At 57.3% G+C, this 19,357-nt stretch overlaps 1 protein-coding gene across 5 annotated transcripts in view; it reads right to left on the minus strand.

Moving 5' to 3' along the window:
* Positions 1-5,948: 5,948 nt before the first annotated feature.
* CELF5 (CUGBP Elav-like family member 5) overlaps positions 5,949-19,357 on the minus strand; it is a 44,859-nt gene continuing 31,450 nt past the window's right edge. For 2 of the 5 annotated variants that reach the window (XM_053220134.1, XM_053220133.1), the window contains exons 5-12: positions 17,573-17,652; positions 15,531-15,677; positions 14,789-14,930; positions 14,537-14,683; positions 12,930-12,992; positions 12,265-12,348; positions 9,451-9,594; positions 5,949-7,279 (exon numbers count right to left, since the gene is read on the minus strand). In XM_053220134.1, the coding sequence (XP_053076109.1) occupies positions 7,152-7,279; positions 9,451-9,594; positions 12,265-12,348; positions 12,930-12,992; positions 14,537-14,683; positions 14,789-14,930; positions 15,531-15,677; positions 17,573-17,652 (935 nt within the window). In that variant the 3' untranslated portion in view covers positions 5,949-7,151. The remainder of the gene's footprint in view (positions 7,280-9,450; positions 9,595-12,264; positions 12,349-12,929; positions 12,993-14,536; positions 14,684-14,788; positions 14,931-15,530; positions 15,678-17,572; positions 17,653-19,357) is intronic. The other 3 variants (XM_053220136.1, XM_053220135.1, XM_027049148.2) reach the window with 2 other exon arrangements.

Here is a 19,357-nt window from a genome sequence, read left to right on the forward strand (position 1 = left end):
AAGTTTCTGTGGGTCAGGAATCTGGGGGTGCTCAGCGGAATTCTGGTTCAGGCCTCTCATGCGCTGCAGTCAATGGGGTGGCCGGGGCTGGGTCTCATCTGAAGGCTCCACGGTGGAAAGACCCACATCCAACCATGTGTGGTCATTGGCAGGACTCAGTTCCTCATGGGCAGCTAGCCTTGGCCATGTGGGCGTCCCCGTAGGGCAGTGGAGCAGGTATGTGAAACATAGATACTTTCCCCAAAATGCCTCCCATACCTGTCTCTTCCATTCTTTACAAAATGTATTTAAAATGAGGGGCGCCTGGGAGGCTCAGTCGGTTGAGTGTCCCGCTTCAGCTCAGGTCATGATCTCACAGTTTCTGAGTTTGAGCCCCACATCGGGCTCTGTGCTGATAGCTCAGAGCCTGGAGCCTCCTTCGGATTCTGTGCCTCCCTCTCTCTCTGCCCCTCCCCCACTCTTCCTCTGGGTCACAGGGAAGCCAGCTGCCAGGTCATGAGCAGCCCCACAGAGAGGTCCACATAGTGAGGAGCTGAGGCCTCCCACAAGCAGCCTCAAGAGGGCATCAGCAAGAATGGCTCTTCCGGCCCCGGTCCAGCCTTCAGATAAGGCAGCCCCGGCACATCTGTGTTGACCACAACCTCGTGGGAGACCCTGAGCCACCCAGCGAAGTTACTCCTGGGCTCCTGACCCACAGAAACTGTGACCTAATAAATGTGTATTGCTAAATTGGGGGTGGGGAGAGATTTGTTTTGAGTGACAGCGAACCAATACACCCTGGGTGTCACTTTGCCTATGCCCCTGGATGAACAGTGACATCACAGCAGGGCTCGGCCGCCCCAAGCATCCCCCTGTTCGCTCCATGGAGACAGCCAGCTGGAACGGCCGTATTGTATGGCTGCAGGTTCCAAAACATTCAACAACTCTGAGTTACACTTCAAAGCTTAAATTGGAGTATTATAATGACTTGTGTTACAATCTCATACATTTGAATTTTAGCCACTACACACGGAAGTGAGATAGCCCAGTGGTTAAGAGACCAGCCAGAGAGTCAGGATTCGATTCCTGCTGTGCTGCCTCAGGCAGGTGCTTAATCTCTCTGGGCCTCAGTTTAGTAGCTCATAGAATGAGGCTATCATCGGGACATACCTCCCAAGGTGGTGGCAGGTGAAGTGAGTTCAGTCACATAAAACACAGCCCAGTGCTGTCCGGAAAGACATGGAGCGATTGAGACCTTGAAATGTGGCTTAACTTGGCTAAAGAAGTGAATCTATGATTCGGTAAATCAATTTAATTTTTTAAAATTTATTTATTTATTTTGAAAGAGAGAGAGAGAGAGCGCTCATGCAAGCGGGGAAGGGGCAGAGAGAGGGAGAGACAGAATCCCAGGGAGGCTCCACGCTGTGGGTACAGAACCCAATGCGGGGCTTGAACTCATGAACACTGAGATCATGACCAGAGATGAGATCAAGAGTCCGATGCTTAACCAACTGTGCCATCCAGGTGCCCCTTGATTTAAATTTAAATAGCCAAGGGGTACCTGGGTGGCTTGGTCAGTTGAGTGTCCGACTTCAGCTCAGGTCATGATCTTAGGGTTCCAGAGTTCGAGCCCCGTGTTGGGCTCGCTGCGGTCAGCACAGAGCCCACTTCGGATCTTCTGTCCCCATCACTCTCTGCCCCTCCCCCGTTTGTGCTCTCTCTCTCTCAAAGATAAATAAATCTTAAATAAATTTAAATACCCACATGTGGCTAGCGGCTACTGTAGCGTATGGCTCAGGCTTGACACAATGCTTGGCAAATAGTAAGCGCTTAATAAATGCTGGGTAGGAATGTTATCCTGCCAAGTTATCTGCCAGGGTGCCGATTTCCATCCCATAGCAGCATGGAGGTCACCCAGGTGTCCTTCTCATACCTGACTCTGATCAAGAGCCTCTCCCCTGCTCAAAGCCCTTTTGTGGCTCCTCACCGCCCTCAAGATGATGGCCCAGCTTTGCTAACCTCACCGTGGTTACGACTTTTGGCACACGCTGCAAGTACTTTTTCTTGCAGGGATGGGCACTTCTGGTTTTTGCCCACCTTTCTCCTCGACCAGGGGCTTGGGAGGATGGGGACAAGGCCTGGCACTGGGTAGATGCTTACTCACCAGAGGCTGTCTGGAACTGAGTCTCTATCGCCTCTGCATCCGCCTCTCCACCCAGTGCCGCAGTCAAGTCTTAGCCCACCGTCCAACTGCCACAACATCTCGGCCTCTGAGCCTTTGCCTAGGCGGTTCCTTCCACCCAGAAAACCCTTCCAGGCGGACTCAGACTCCTCTTTCCAGCTCCCACCCCGACTGGGCCTCGTTCTTTCTGCAGTGCTCCCTGTTTCTGAATTTCCTCAACTCCAAAATGGGATGCGTTATCGATAAGGTTGAAAGACAAGGCTACTTCCAGGTGCCTGGCAGGGTCTTAAGTGCCTCATTGGTGGGGGCATCAGCTGGGGGGTGGCTGTCTCCACTATTCACGCCCCCGCCCAGCCAGACCCTGTCCCGGAGCCTGGCGTCCCCCAGCGAGGCCTCCCCAGGAGCGCGGCAGGCCCCTCCTTCAGGCCTCACCTCCGGAACACCACTGGGTCCTCAGCTGCTTCGGTCCAATTGCGGGATTTGTCTCTACCGCGCAACTGGCGCGGGCGAGGGTGCAGAGAAGGCGGAGCCCGGGCCAGGCTGGCGGGGCCGCCTCGGAGACTGGCCTGGTGGCGCCTCAGAGACCTCGACACCCAGCGAGCGACCCAGCAGGTCCCCGCGCTGTACCCAAGGGGACTCAAGCAGGAGCTTCCCCGCACACGCGCGAGTATTCATAGCGGCACGATTCACGATGGCCAAGAGGTGGCGACACCCCAAGCCTCCGGCAGCCGAATGGCTACGCGCGTCCACCGCGCACGCGCGCGTCCACAGATGAGCTTGTCCACTGCGCACGCGCGCGCGCGCCACTCAGCTGTGTCCACTGCGCACGCGCACGTCCTTCGGCCGCGAGCAGGAGCGAGGCGTCCACACCCGCTGCCCGGTGTAAGGATCTCTGAACACACGACGCTCAGGGAGAGAACCGGCCACAAGAGGCCACACGGGGTGTGAGTCCACATTTGTGAAATGTCCACAACAGGCTCATCCACGGACGGGAAGGGGGCTCGTGGGAACCAGGGGCTTGGGGGGGGGGCGGTGACTGTTAATGGGGTTGCTTCTGCAGGTCAGAATGCCTTGGTATTAGAGGTCATGGCCGCACAACCTTGTGAATGTACTTAATGCCGGGTTGTAAACTTACTTTAGGAAAAACGGTGGATTTTATGTTCCATACATTCTACTTCGATTTATTTTATTTTTTAAGTTTACTTAGTTATTTTGAGCGAGAGTGAGAAGGGGAGGGGCAGAGAGAGAGAGAGAATTCCAAGCAGTCTCGATGCTGCCAGTGCAGAGCCTGACGCGGGGCTTGATGAGATCACGACCTGGGTTGAAACCAAGAGTCGGGAGCTCAACCGACTGAGCCACCCAGGTGCCCCGATTTTACTTCCGTGTAAAGAAAATGCATATCGTGTAGCGTCTCTCTCCTCCGATGGGCCACCTCCACGAGGGCAGAAACCAGAGCCACCGGGTCTCCGGTCTGCTACTGCGGCAGCCCTGGTGGCCAGGACACGGACGGGCACACAGTAGGTGCTCAGTGTTTTCAGAATGAATGAGCGCGGGAACCCACGAACACAGGCACCTGATCTCCTGGAGGAGGAAAGGTTCCATTTCCTCAACTTCTGGAAGAATCAGATGGATTCTTCAGACCTCCCTTCTCGGAGTATCTCCTCCCGCATCCCCTCACTTGAAACCTGGGTTTTTCTCTGGCCCCGGGGAAACTCTCTGGGGCCAGACGCACGCGGGCTTTGGCGGACGAGAGGGAAAATCAGGGAGGACCCGGTCCTTTAGCAAGTAAAACTTTTATTAAATAAACTTTCAGTTTCTCCAGACCAAAGAGAGGCGTTTGGACATTAAGATGATGGTTGCAGCTTCTCACCTGAAACACACCACAGTGCCAAGGACCTCTCCAGCCAGAAATGCAAACCCAGTCCACCCAAAGTTCCCTGTAAGTTCCTTTCTTGTCTTCCTTTCTGTGTGTGTGTGTGTGTGTGTGTGTGTGTGTGTGGCGATTTGTCTCCAAAAGTCGGTTTGCAAGTTGAAACTTCATGAAATTACTCGTAGCAGAAATAAAGTACATCGTACAAATCACGTAGGTCTTCGATGTGGAGTATAAAAATGGTATTTACAGCCAGTAAACATGGACCAGAAGGACACAACGCCACTGCACGCCAGCACGCTCTCCCAAGCAGGCCTGGCCGGGGCTGGGCAGGTGCCGGGGACGCGGACGAGGCCCCCTCGTGGCCCCTGAGCACACGCTTGCACACGCAGACGCACAGGACACAGGCACGCTAGAGTGTCTCGGAACAATTATCAAACTCTGGAATATCGAAACAAGTTGGTCATAAGATTTTTTTTTTTCTTTTCCTTTTTTTTTTTTTTTTTTGCTATGTGGTTTTTTTGTTTTTTTTTTTCTGGGTCAGTCAACACATTTTGGTAGAAACAAAAGGGAAGGCTGTTTTTTCTTTACAAATTTTTTTTTTTTCTTGAGCTTATGAAGTTCTCTGGTGCCTCATTTGGCAAGAGGCCCCACTGGACGTCCAACGAACTTGACTCTGTGCTTCAAGATGGGTTTTCGCGGTTTGAGTAGCTATACAGAGGCGCCCCACAAGACCTCCCTCCCCGCCCCAACTAGGAAACAAAAATCCGCTGTTGTCTGATTTTTTTCCCCATTTTTTTTCTCTTTTCTTCTTTGTATCTTCTCAGAAAGACCAAAATTCAAAAAAAAAAAATTATTTGTAGAGGTATCTCTGGTAAAGGGGTGCTGGGCCAGAGCGGGTTGGGTTTGTCCAACGCGCGTGGCGATCTTGGTCATGAGATCGTGAACTCCAGGCTGGTGATCCGAAGGCAGGGAGGGCGGCTGCCTGCCCTTGGGAGGGGGCGCGAGGGGCAGGGGGGCTCCCCCGACCCTGTCTGCCCCTGACGGAAAGCTAAGGGCTATTGGTCACATGAGTAAGGCTATGACGGGGGTGGGGGTGGGAGGCCAGGGGGGGTCTCTTCTTTGCCTACGTTGGGGAAGGCAGGGCCCTGGGGTGAGGGAGGGGGTAGGGGTTCCAGAAGCTGCAGCTAAGACCAGGGACACTCGAGCTGGCCGAGCCCAAGGGCCTGCGAGAACGTCGGTGGCAGGGGCCCAATGTCCTGGAGGTATATCGCGTTGGCTGATGATTCCCAGTGCTTCTCCGTGCCCTGGTCTGACATGACAGCGGGAGGTGGGGACACACTGGGCTGCCCGGTCATCCTCAGCCCTTCTTATGTCCCTGCTGAGTGACCGGGCCAGGGTCACCTTCTCTTGGATGGAAGGAAGTCGGAAAAGTTTGGTCCCATGATCTATACTCAAAAAATATATATACTGTCTATAGCTCTATATATATATGCATATATATATATATAGGAAAAGTTGTGATTTAATTTGGGGAAGCCACCAAGGGTGGGGGCAGTGAAGCCCTCGGCCCCCAACTCAGGAGCCCCCCTCCCCAGCTGGGGCGGATCACGAAGCCCCCTTCCCACTCCGTGTGGCCCGCAGTAGTGTTTCACATTAGGGGGCGGGGGAGGGGGTGGGGCTGGTGTCCAAACTTGGTTGTAATTTACGGAAAAGTCCGGGGTCGGTTGGAAGCGGGAGGCCCTCCTGGGGTGGGAAGGCCCCTCACCTGGCGGAGAAGGGAGGGGCGTTAGGGTGCGGTGATGGGGGGCATGCAGGCCGACGACATCGCCCCCCGCCCACCCCCTTGCCCTGGCCAGGCTGGGTTCCAGGAACCCAAGGGCCCCTGTCTGCTCAGAGAGAGTCCATTTCCAGGTTCAGAGGCCAGCGGTCCGCCTTGGAAAAGGACTGGCCACCGAGGCTGTTTCCTCATCTGGCAACCCCCGGGGGCAAACAGTTGTGTTTATTCTTGTCTCATCTTGTCTCCCCTGCTCCCTGCCACGAAGGCAGTCCTCCCCAACCCCCGCCCCGTTTCTGGTCATTCACAGCTGTGTCCCCGAGCGCTGTCCCCAAACAGTGCCTAGCGCATAGTAGGTGCTCAGAAAGGATTTGCTGTCCCAGGGTGTTAAAGTGCATGGGTCGCCTGTTAGTTGTCTGATCCCGTGACCTTCGACTCTGCGGGTGCTGACTTGACAAGGTCTGAAAAGCATGCGCAGCCCCTAACTGAGCATCTACTTCGCGCCAGACCCCAGGCGCGGCGCTTTGATGATGACGGCGCTCATGATTAAAAACAAAACAAAAACAAAATGAAAACAAATGATCAAGAGCTTTCCAGGTGGCGGGTCCTGGGCTCAGCTGGGAAAACACCGCGTCCCCGAGCGGATCCTCCCTGCTGCTTCTGGGGAGGCGACTTTCGTGAACCCATTTCACAGATGAGGCTCATCAAGGCTGTGGTCAGTTATGTTTCCCTACTGGCCCCTTAGGCTCACTGTTCATTCCCCCAAAGAAGGTGCTTAGTTGTTGATAAAGTTGTTCTCTCTGGTGGCAAAATACGCTCTTGGGGATTTGTTGGGGGGGGGGGTCTCTTTGGGGGGGGGCATGCTGGTGAGCGGGGCAAACATTCCACTTTTTCGCCAGTTCACTGAACGCGGGTGACACCAAATGAGGAACTTGGACAGGGGCCCAGCTGGGGGAGTCACAGGACAGGACAGAAGCCCCTCCCTCGCAGCATGCCCCACCCCAGACCAAACCTGGCCTCTCAAGTGAACTTCTATTCATCCTTCAAAACCTTCTGGAAGGATTCCCCAACCCCCTTCTACCCCGGTTCCACCCTCTGTCCCAGCCCTAATCAAAGGGGGGATTGGAGGGTGACTCTCTAGCTCTGTCCCAACCATCCCAACCTGGGGGCTCCTTGTGGTCTCCAGCGGCATCCCCCCTGGGGGGTGGGGAGGGCATGGAGAACGAGGGGGTGTTTGGCCAAGACGGGGGTGGGGGGGGTGGGGGGCGGGGGTGGGGGCGGGTGGGGCCGCCTGGCGGCTCACCTGGGCCAGGCCCGCAGCCTCCGGGCGGCTGTGGGCGCGGTCAGTAGGGGTGTCCCGGATCTTTGGGCCGCTTCAGCTGCACTTTGAGTCTCTTCATGCCGATCTGAAAGCCGTTCATGGCCTGGATGGCGGTCTGCGCGCTGGCCGGGTTGTCAAAGCTCACGAAGCCTGTGGAGACCGGGGCGGAGCCGCGATGGTGGGCCACGTGGGCGTCCTCTGCTGGCTCCAGGGCGGCAGCCCAGGCTTCCCTGGGGTCCTGGGGGTGGGGCGGGGGGTGCGCTGGCAGGGGCAGATGGGGCGGCGGGGGGGGGGGGGAGGGCTGGCCAGACACACACAGCAGCCCGGGCCTGGTCCTGTCCCCCTCTGCACTTGCTTCTGGGGATGGGACGCTTGCTCCTTACCTGGGGTCCGCTGTGCTGAGACTTCCCGACCAGCGACCAGCGGTGGGGGACAGGTGAGGCCGCATCCTCCCTCCCTCCCTGTCCTGAATGGTTGCCTCCATCTAGACCCCGGATGCTAACCGTGTGGCTCCTCCAAGACCACTATCCCTCTGGGGTCCTGACTGTGCATGGGACTCTCTCTCTCTCTCTCTCTGCAAATGTCCTGGGTCTCTCCTCTCTGTCCTTCTTTTCTCCTTCCCTCTGCCTTTTATCCCTCTTTCTCTATCTGTCTTTGTCTCTGGCAGTCTCTCTACCCCTGTCTCCCCTGAGGCCATGAGAAACATTCCAGCCTGGGGTTCCTCAAACTTCCACCCCCCAGACCACCCTGCCCTACTCCTGGCCCCTCACCTCTTGGTCCTCGATGGTGTGGAGGCCACAGGGGCTGGGGGGCCCTCTGGGGCGAGTCTGCATGCACAAGCATTTGGAGGTGGGGGTCCCTGAGCTCCGTGTAGGAGGCCGGGTGGGAGGTCAGGCGGAGCTGGGGGCAGGGCTGAGCAGTCTTGCTGAGGCCCATGGGGGAATGAGGAATTGGGGAGGGGTGACATCTTATCTATCATCTCCCCTAACACCTGTCCCCCATCATATGGATGAGGAAACTAAGGCTCAGAGAAGGCATAGGACCCCTCACTGTGGAAAGGGACTGAGTGCCCCCCCCATTTCTGTCTTCCTCCTGGAAGCAGGATGCAGAGGAGGGACCTAGGCACTGGCGGAGGGTCCTTCCTGGTGCGGCTGCTGGGCCACTCTGTGCCTCTCTTTCCTCCAAGGATATTGGGGCAAAGCTTCTTTTTTCTTTTTGGAGATTTTTTATTTTTACATAATCTCTCCACCCGACGTGGGGCTTGAACTCACAACCCCGAGATCAAGAGTCACAGGCTGCAGCTCCTCTGAGCCAGCCAGGCACCTCTGGGGGCAAGTCTTCTATTTTACGGTTGGACACAGAGTATATACAGGAAGTGCTTAATAGGCAACAGTTAGCCTTTTGAATAACACAGGGTGGGATTCAGAGTCCCGAGTTTGGGGTCAAACAGACTGGTTCTAATTTAGGTTCTGTCTGTTTGCTACTGTGTGAACTTGGCCAAGTTGCAGTGCCTCTCTGAGCCTTAATTTCCTGTGTCCCGGGAACAAGGAAGTCCTCCCAAGGCCTTGCACGACGTCCCCTCCCTGCCCTCCCCTCCTCCCTCTCTTCCCCTTGCTCACTATGCTCCAGCCACATGGGTCTCCCCCTCGCTGTTGCTCCAACATGCCAGACAGGTCCTGCCCCAGGGCCTTTGCATGTGCTGTTCCCTGGAACCCTCTACCCCACATATCCCTTGGCTAGAAAATCTCCTCATTTGGGTCTCAGTTGAAACATCACCCCCTGCAGATCAGTTTCTATTTCCTTACTGATGGCGTTCTGCATTCCATCTATAGCCCCCTGGCCTATGTCCCGCTTTATTTCCAGCTCCTACCCAGAAACCTGTGCTTTTCAACGCCCTCATCGCTGACCACAGGCGGTTATTTAAATTTAGATTTAATTAAACATTCCGTTCTTTGGTTGAACTGCCACACTTAAGGTGGCTGGTAGCCATGTGTGGCTGAGGCTCGGGTGGCAGAGACGCGCAACATTCCCGCCGGTGGAGAATATTCTGTTGGACGGCGCAGCAGGACTGCGAGCTTTCGAGGGCAGGAGCTTTGTTGGTTTCCCTCACTGCCGTGTATCCGCACCCAGCACGGGGCCTGGCACACCGTAGGTGCTTCATAAGTGCTCACTCTAATTCACAAATGTGATCCCTTTGGACCACACTTGTCTCCTGCCTGACTACGCCCTCCCTGGCCCCTGTTCTTTGGCAAGCGGAGTGGGGGACGGGGCGGGCGGGGACGGGGGCGGGGGGGGGGGGGGTGCCTGCAACAGGGACTCACCAAAACATTTGCTCTGGTTGGTGGCCCGATCCATAAACACCTTGGAGGAGATGATATTGCCGAAGGGCAGGAACATCTGCGTCAGCTCCGTGTCTCCAAACTCCTGGGGGAGGTGGTAGATAAACAGGTTACAGCCTTCGGGACCTGCAGGTGGGGGAGAGAAAGACATAAAGCCCCCAAGGAGAGGAGGCGGACCCCCCCCCGGGGGAGGGGCGCGGGACCGGAGCCCACATCCGGCATCTCCAGCTGTTGGCGGACGGCGCCGTGACGTCAGGAGGGAGGGCGTGGCGATGGCGGGGAGGGGCGCGGCGTGTGCCTACGTTTGCCTGTCTCATCCCACGCTTGGGGCCTGGGAACCTCCGGTGGCCCTCAGGCCCCGGATAATTTACAAAATTGAGCCGGTCCCTCCCCCCAAACCTGAGACAAATCCCTCAATGCCAGACCCTGGATAATCCCCAAATCCCAGACAACCTGAACCCCCTGAAAACCCCCTGAAACTCCAGACCGTTTACAACGTGAGATGAATTGGGGCGGGGGGGGGGGGGGTATACGGACACCCTGTACTAGCTTTGCACTAATTCTGTAAATCTAAAACTGGTTTTAAAATAAAATGTTCATTTATTTTTCCCCCTACAAGTCCGATGATCACAGAATACAGTACGACAACCAATTCCTGGTCCCAAACCCCAAATATCTAGATGTTTTTCAAAACTTTGGCTAATCCTCCAAACCTTGAGTCATCTTCGAAACTCAGACGACACAAAAGTAAAATCAAGTAAAAGAAAAAAAAGAAAATTCTCTAGTCCCCAAACCCACATATCCCGAGACCGCCAGGTCATTTTAAAAATGATACACGACACCACCCGGAAAGAATTTTTTAACGGCACAGCCACCTCTCCAAACCATCCCCTCTCCAAATAATCCCCAATGCAAGACTCATATAGAATCTGTAAATAATAATCCAATTAAAAAACCTTCATTGTCTGGAGTCACGAACATTCTCCAAACCTGCCCCTAATCCCAAACCAACAGATACCCTTCCCCCACAGCCCCCACACACCAAGGGAGAATCCCCAAACCACCAGAATTCCCTTCACCCCGGAAATGAGCACTCCCCGCCCTGGCCAATGTTAAATCCCAGATGACACATTCACATCCAACCCTTCCTTCCTGATTAGGACCCGAGTTCTAATCATGCTTGTTTTCAAAATACAAGCGTGTTCCAACGTGATCATCGCGACTGACGCGGGTGGCACGGTTTTGACCGTAACACAAATTTCACGTTTGCTTGTGTGCTATCTCATGTCCACGACGCGGGAGGTGAATGCAGAAGCCGCACCCCGCTGAGTGGGGCCTCGTGGGAAAACAGTGCGCGCACCCCCCCCCCACACACACAGGTGGCTCCAACACCTACCACTTTCTCGGGCCCGAGCGTCTTGCGAGCCACACGCATCCCCCTCTGGGGATCCGACTCCCCTTCTGACTTCAGACAAGCCTCTTTCTGTCACTTAACAGCACCTCACAGCTGCAGCCCTTCCTGTGTCCACGTCCACGCGTGAACGAACGTGAGGTCTTTTCCAAGAGAAAGTGCCACCTCTATTGTATTTTTTTTAAGCCCGCTAACACGCATACCGCTGTGCTATCATTTCTCTTAGGGTTCTGTCTTTTGTTTTGTTGTGTCACGGACACAGCTTTTCAATGGTGCATCCTGGCCCCATTCAAGCAGGAACCTTGTAGATTGTGTTGCGAGGGTCTGCGTGCTGGGCAGACTCTCCAGAACCCGCGGCTTGACTGCATCTGAACTAACGTTTACCTCCTCGGCCCAGGGTTGAGGGAAGTTGGAGAAGGGAGACACCCAGGTCCGAGCCATCAGACCTGAGACACCTGGGCCCTCTCTGAAGCTCCCACCGGCCCTCCCTGGGTGGGGGGGGGGGAGGTTATTGAAAGTCATAGCGGAGGTGCAGGCACTGCCAGATCCTCCTGTCTGCTGTCTGTGACTTTGACCACAGAGCCCCCTGGAGGTAGAAAATCTGGGAATGGGTAGCAGCTGCTGGGCAGAGCTGGGGACCCCTCAGCCTAGGCCTCACCTCCAAAGCTCAGCGCCTGGACCCTGGCAATGCCTCCCCGCCTTTCACAGGCCAAGGGCAAGGGAGAAATGGGGCAGGGCCTCAAAGAACTCAGTCTGCGGGACTCCCCTGGCCATGGGAGTGTCTGGGGGCTTTTCTAGCTGGTCACCTCTCCCCCACCCTCACTAGCTGCATGACAAGAGAAAGGGCCTTGGGGGTGCTGAGCCACACTCTGTGTCAGGACGTCCCCGTCTACTTCCCAGTAGCGCCTCTTGACGCGGATGGCTGCTCCCGCTGCAAGTGAGGAAACTGAGGCAGAGGGCAGCGAGGCGCTTTCCTTATGATGTCACAGTCAGAACTGGGTGCGTCTCAACTCCGGTTGTCTGACTCCAGAATCCACCTCCTCCCTCCTTCCACTTTGCTGGGGAGGCCTCAGCTCACCCCAGATACGTCATCACCACCGCCCCCCACCACCTCGAAACGAGTGTCCTTTCCAGAAACTCAGGGAACCATCCATCCCGTCTTGCAGAGGAAGGCTGGTGGGGGTAGGGTGGGAGGAGGGTCACCGCTAGTCCTAGGGGGTCGAAGCTAGCACGGTTCCCACATTCCAGAAGAGGAACCCGGGTCTGTCTGGCCCGCGGGCCGCACTCTTAGAAAGCCGCGGTTCCCTGAGGTCTCGGGGTCCTGGAGGTGGAGGGGGCGGTCAGAGGGCTGGGCTGGCGCCCGGGGGAGGTCGCGGCCCCCTCACCTTCTCGCTGCTGCTGCTGCAGGAGGGGCGGCGGCTGGGGGACGCTGTGCGCGATGGGCGTGATGGCCGCGGTGGGGTACATGGCTGCGGAGACCGGGAGCGAGACACAGGGCGGAGGCAGGTGTAAGGCCGGTGGGCGGGGCGGCTCGAGGCGGGCGGGGGCGGGGCCACGATGGGGTGGGGCCATAGTTGCCTTGGGAGCGGAGAGGGGCGTGCCCACGACGGGGGGGCGGGCCCAGGGAGGGGCCAGGGCACGGGGAAGAATGGGGCGGAGCCATGATTCGACGGCGTGGGGGCAAGGCTTCCTAGCGGGAGGGGGCGTGGCCACAGCCGAGGCCGGGCCTGAAGGAGGGGCCAAGGCCACCGAAGATCCGAGTGGGTGGGGCCAGAGCTTGACCAGCAGGGCCACGGCCGAGGGCGGGGCCCTGGCAGGACCCAAGAGGCGGGACCAGAAACTGCAGGGGGGCGGGGCCAAGACCTGGGATTGGGCCGGGGCCAGAAGTAGGAGGCGTGGCTAGGTGCAGGCGGGAAGGCCGAATGAGAGGGCGACCGCCGAGGGGCGGGGCCAGAGGCGGGGTGTGGCTAGGGGCGTGGCTAGGCCAGGCGGGAAAGCCGGGGCCCAGGGGCGGGGCCACGCCCGGACTGGGCTGGACTGCCCTCCATACCTGTGTACTGCTGGACTCCGGAGAAGGCAGGATGGAGGGTCTCGGCCACGGTCGGGCTCTGAGCTGCGGGGCAAACGGAGGGACTGAGTGGGACGGGGGCAGCAGAAGTCTTCCAACTACCCCCGAAACTTCGGAGCCAAAAGGAGAGCAACATCCGCCCCAGCTTCACCTCCGCATTAACCTTTTACAGGTGTGGCCCCCATTTTACAGGTGGGAAAACTGAGGTTCAGAGAGGTGAAGCAACTGGCACGGGGCCACTCAGATAGATAATGGCGAAGTCGAACAGGACTCCAGAGAGGTTAACCATCACCCCCATCTCTCTGTCCCCATCTGGACCCTTTCCCTCTTCCCTTTTATTCTCTGGATTCTCCAGGACTTCAGGCCTCTGCTCCCCATCACCCCCCACCCCTATCCCTTTCCCTCTCTCGCACCCCCACATGTCACTCATCAGACACCCTTTGGATCCCTCATGTGGCTGTGACCACCCACCACCCAACTGCCCCAGGGCGGGGGGGGGGGGTGGCGATGGTGGAGGTAAGGGGAGGGGAGAAGTTGTCCAGACCACTAGAGCTGGTGCCTCCGGGGGGAAATTCAGCTAAAAGATTCTGCTCGAATGGAGAGAGGCTGCTAGAGGACGGGGTGGTGGTGGGGTGTGCCCCTAAAGGGGTCACACGCACCAATCCCTCTGTATTAATGGAGAAGTTTTGTATCTTGATTGTGGTGGTGGTTACCCAAATCTATACCTGTGATAAAATGGCACAGAATGCCCCCCCCAACACACATACAACAAGCGAGTGCACGTACAAAGTGGCACCCTCTGAGTAAGATCTCCAACTCCTGTTGAGTTCATCGTACCCCACCAACGTCAGTTTCCTGGTTTCAACAATGTGCGGCGGTTATGTAAGATGTTAGCATGGTGGGCGGGGGTGGGGGGGTGGGGGACTGGGTTGGAGGTTCCGGGACCTCTCTGTACTATTTTTGAAACTCCCTGTGAGCTCCAATCATTTCAAAGTAAAAATAAGTTCTCCTCAATGGTGGAAACACAGAGACTGCCAGATACTGGCAGATGCTTGCCTGGGGATTGTGGTCTAAGAAAGGGAAAGATGGGGCCCCTGCTTCAAGGCAGGGCCGAGCCTAGCTCAGGGCATGGTTAATACTGAACGAATGAATGAATGAATGAATGAATGAGGCTACTGACGTCTTCCTAAACAGCAATGATTAATAACTAAGATTGGTGGTGCTGCTGTTCTCAGTACAGGTGACACGTTAAGCATTTGATATACTGATTCCACTGTCCGTGCAACCTCATGAGATGTCTGATGTTATCTGCCCCATCTCCCGGGTGAGCAAACTGAGGCCCAGAGACTCACAGAAACCATTTAGGGCCGCCAAACTGGAATCTGCACCCATAAATGCCTGGGTATAACGTTCCCATGTTTACGCACCCGGCTACAGCCCCCTTCTCTGTGCCCACCGCTCACATCCGTCCAGCTGAGACCGCCTCTGTTTCCCAGGCACCAGGGGGCACAGGAACTCGCGCTTGTCCCAGAGATGCCTTCCCGGCCCCACCCCCTCTCCTCGGCCCCTGGGGGCACCACTCACGTTACCTGGGTAGGGCACGAGGCCATTGGCATACACGGTCTCTAGGGCAGGGTGCCCCCCAGGGAAGGGCACGACACCTGCGAAGCCATTGGTGATGGGAGCCACGAGCCCGGGCACGGCAGTGGAACCAAGCAGCGGGGGCGAGTGCAGTCCTGTGGGGCAGAGGAGCGCGATGGGGAGCCTGAGCCTGGCCCTGGCCCCGGCCCCGGCCCCGCCCTGCCCTGCCCACCATCCTCAGGCCCCTGGCGGACTCTCACCAGAGGCAGGGGCGATGGGTGTGGCAGGCAGCCCGTTAAGGCTGACGGCGCCGATCTGCTGGATGTGGCAGGGTGAGAAGGCCACGCCAGGGCTCAGGTAGCTGCCCGACGTGGACAGGACCGTTGTCTGCTGCTGCATGAGCTGGGGGTGGAGAGGGAGTCAGCGTGCACAGTCGGGGTGGCACCTGCCCTGAGGTCATGACGCCCTGGGGGAGGCCTGGCCCTCTGGTAACTGGCAGGGGTGGGGGAGCGGTCAGCCTGGCTATCGTGGCTCAGGCCTCAGTTAGGAATTGTGGGGCTCAGCCTGGGATCGAGGGTCAGTCTAGGATCAGGGTTCAGTCTTCAGGTCAGGGATGAGTCAGGAATTTGGGCTTGGTCTGGGATCGGGGATCAGCCAACACTGAAGTCAGCCAGGGTCGGGTCTCAGTTGGGAGTCAGCCTGGATTTAGAGGCTCCTCTTGGAGCTAAGCATGGGCTTGTATCAGTCCAGAGTTGGGGTTCAGCTTGGGCCTGGGGCTCGGTTCGTGGCTGGAGGGCTCGGCTGGGGCTGGGGCTCAGGAATCAGCCTGGATCTGGGGACTCGGCCGTGGCCGGGATGGGACCCCGAGTCAGACAGACTGGGCAAGAGACAGGAAGAGGAGCAGAGAGGCAGCGGCCCTCGGCAGAACGCAGAGAGAGAGAGACTGAGCTGAGCCCCCAGAGTGGCCTTGGGAGACAGAGTGCGTCTGCCGGGGTCACTCACGGCCTGGGCGTAGGCACTGTAGGGGCTGAAGGGCAGGGTGAGGGATGGCGTCAGGATGCCCAGCTGGCCCACCATCTGCTGCATGCGCCGGAGCGTCCGCTCCTTGTCCGTGTCGGCAAACTTGACCACCAGGCTGGAGGAGGCTCCCTGCAGGGGCGGCGGCGGGCAGGGAGGGAAAGAAGGAGGGAGGTAGCCAGGACTCTGGGTTCCCGGAACCACGCCGGCTCAGGGCCTTGGCCGCGCGGCGTAGATGCTGGGCGCTCTCGATCCCGCCCACGGGCCCGCCGCCGTGGGACACGCACGTCGCGGCGAGAACAGCTCAGAGCTCGGCGTCCGGGTCTCGCACTTGACCGTGCGGCCGCCTGTGCGCACAGGTGGGGCCTCTGGGCCCAGGGGGTTGTGTCTGGGGCCCAGGAGAGGACCCGGACTATCAGCCACACTCTTAAACGTGGAGAGGCCGACTGCTGGAGAGGAACGACGGGGACCTATAACTGACTCACACCTGAGAACAGGTGAGACACCAACCATCAGAGAGGTTGCCCCCTTTGATGGCGAGCTCACTCCCTGAGACACCTCCTCACCGGTCAGCTCCCTGCAGGAGAAAGCCTGAATGAATCCTGCCACTCTAGGGACTAAAACTGATGCCCAAGTACCCAGAGAGCAACGGACCGGAAGCTCTGACACCGCCCTGCCCTTCACACCTAGTTTTTTGGGGTTTACTTATTTATTTTGAGAGAGAGAGAGACAGAGAGACAGAGAGACTGAGTGGGGGAAGGGCAGAGAGAGGGGGACAGAGAATCCCAAGCAGCTCTGTGCTGACAGCACACACATGGGGCTCGAACTCACGAACGCTGGGGTCACAACCTGAGCCGAAATCAAGAGTCGGATGCTTAACCGACTGAGCCCCCCAGGCGCCCCCCGCACACCCATTTTGAGACCAGCTGAGAGCAGAGTTGGTTCCGGAAGGCCTGTCGTCCCCTGCCAGATTTGGACATTCACGTACAGTGATGGTGGCCCCCAGCGCCTGCTTCCTAGAGGGCAGGGCCACTCCCAGAGCCCGGCTGGTCCTCCCCGGCCTCTCCCTGCGCCAGTCCTGCCCCCTGCCCATCCCCACCCTGGCCCAGGGGACGTGTCCAAACAGCCTTCCCTCCCCTGTCAAAACTTTCCGTGGCTCTCATCGCCCTAAGAAGCCGTGCTCCTCAGCTTTGGACCACAGCCCCTCCAGCCGCCCCCCTGCTCCTCCGCTGCCCCCCCATCCGTCTCGTCATCCCCCACGCCCCACACGTCCCCCTGCTGGCCTCGACAAAGCCAAACCACCTCTCGGGATCTCGCCCCTCCAGGGCACCCTCTTGTACACCCACATGCGTACACACGCTCACACATACACACACACGCGAGCATACTCACACGCATACCCACACACATGCACACAAATGCCACCCACGCAGACCTACACGCTCACACACACACATACACTTGCCCTCACATGTTCCTGCAGATGCACACATACGCCCCTGCCCCCCCCCGCGCCCCCCAGGCACACTCACACATACACACGCATGCACTCAACACACACACGTGCCCCCACCCACGGACATACTGCACCGTCGACTCGCACAAAAACACCCACTCGACACACTTACACGTGTGCCAGCACACACACTTATCCGCACATCTTCTCACACGCACACAGCTCACGTGCACGTTAACAATCACCCACTGCCAGGCACACACACACGCACTCACACCCACGTATTCTCTCCCTCGCACACACGTGAACAGGCACACACGCGCTAGTCCACGCGCAGCCCCACACTCACTCGCACGCTCGCGTCCTCGTACGCCCCGCGCGTGCGCAGTCACCCTCGTGTGCGTGCACCCGCCCACGGCGCCATCAGAGACGCGCTCCTCCTCCGCCTGTGCCTCGCGGACGACCAGCCAGAGGCCGAGGACGGCTGGCTGGGACGGTCGCGAGCGTTTCCGTCCCTGTCCCCTCCCCCCTCCCCCCTGCCCGCCCCAGGGCCCGGGACAGTCCTACTCACCGGCATGGTTTGGCTGCCGTGCAGCGCGTGGATGGCCGCCTGGGCCTCGGTGTGGGAGGAGAACTTCACAAAGGCACAGCCTGCCCCAAGAGAAGGAAGGAGAGTGCGTGAGGGCAACGGGGTCTTTCCGGGGGGGAGGGGGGCAGGGGCCGCAGGAGAGGGGACCGGGAGCCCTGGACGGCCAGTGTCAGACAGGCAGCCAGAAGGCCAGATAGTCAGAACAGAGAGACAAGCAGTCATGTGTCCAGACAGACAGCTGGACAGTAAAGGATCAGGCAACGGGACGAGCACACAGCCAGCCACAGAGGTCGACATCAGCCAGTTGGCCGTCCATTCACTCAGAAAGCCAGGCAGCCACACAGCTATTTGTCACACGCACAGTCAGACGGATGTCGCGAAGGGGTGCACAGTCGGGGAGGCAGGCCCTGCCCGCTGGAACAAGGGAAGGGCACGGGCTTCGAGAACACCCGCCAGCCCCTGGCACCATGAGATCCAGGGCTGAAATCAGATATGCAGAGTGATGGTGACAAACCTTCAGACACAGGCACAGAGATACAGTCCTGTGGGTACAGTCAGGCACAGATACATTCAGACCCAGACAGATATGCCCATGTCACCAGAGTTAGAGAGATGGGGACCAGAAAGAAAGAAAGAAAGAAAGAAAAAGAGAAAGAAAAAGAAAGAGAGAAAGAAAGAAAAGAAAGAAAGAGAAAGAGAGAAAGAAAGAAAGAAAAAGAAAGAGAAAGAAAAAGAGAGAAAGAGAGAAAGAAAGAAAGAAAGAAAGAAAGAAAGAAAGAAAAAGAGAAAGAAAAAGAAAGAAAAAGAAAGAGAGAAAGAAAGAAAGAAAAAGAAAGAGAAAGAAAAAGAGAGAAAGAAAGAAAGAAAGAAAGAAAGAAAGAAAGAAAGAAAGAAAGAAAGAAAGAAAGAAAAGGAAGGAAGGAAGAAGGAAAGAAACCAGACAGGGCAGACCCAGCTGGCTAGTCACACAGGACCAAATCAGAAATCGGGCAGACAGATAGCCAGGGACCACCAGACATAGGTAAATTCAGACACACAGTCATAGGGAGAGACCACTAGACATAATTCCAGAGAGAGTACTATGGAAGAGCCAGGCAGGTGGGGTGAGACAATGGAATGTTCTGGAATTAGAGAGTGGCAATGGTGGCACAATTTTTTGAATATACTGAAAAGCACTTCACTGTACGTTTTAAAAACGAGGAGTTTTTACAGTATATGGATATCAATTTTTTAAAAAAGAGAGACAGCCAAGCAAATAGGGACCATGGGATACATTCAGTCCTAGAAGAGTAAAAGTTGCAAGAGCCAGAGACAGGCAGGCTGAGAGTTGGTGCCAGACAGATGGACCAAACAGGTAGAATCAGGTAGACAGACAAACACCACCAGACTCATGAAAACCCAGACAGCAATAGTCATTTAGACACTCAGGCATAACGAGTCAGAGACTAAGAGAGGCAGGCGTCCATAGTCACATACAGCCACATGGGCAGACAGGGAAACACTGGAGACCATTAAAGTCTTTCCTGGATGGTACAGCCAGGATCAGGCCGACAGTCCACAGGAAACTGTCCCACAGAGCCAGGTGGACACAGGCAGCGTATCGAGACATGGCACACAGTTAGGACCCCATGGGACGTGACAGTCCCGGCCACCCAGTCCGCGCCCCCAGCCGCCCTGCCCCGCCGCCTTCAGGAGTCAGTCCTGGCCCATCAAGTACCTGTAGGCCCCACCCCCAGGAACCAACCCCGCCCTCCCACGTGCCTGGCC

The sequence above is a fragment of the Acinonyx jubatus genome, chromosome A2 (genome assembly GCF_027475565.1).
Source record: "Acinonyx jubatus isolate Ajub_Pintada_27869175 chromosome A2, VMU_Ajub_asm_v1.0, whole genome shotgun sequence".
NCBI classification, from domain to species: Eukaryota; Metazoa; Chordata; class Mammalia; order Carnivora; family Felidae; genus Acinonyx; species Acinonyx jubatus.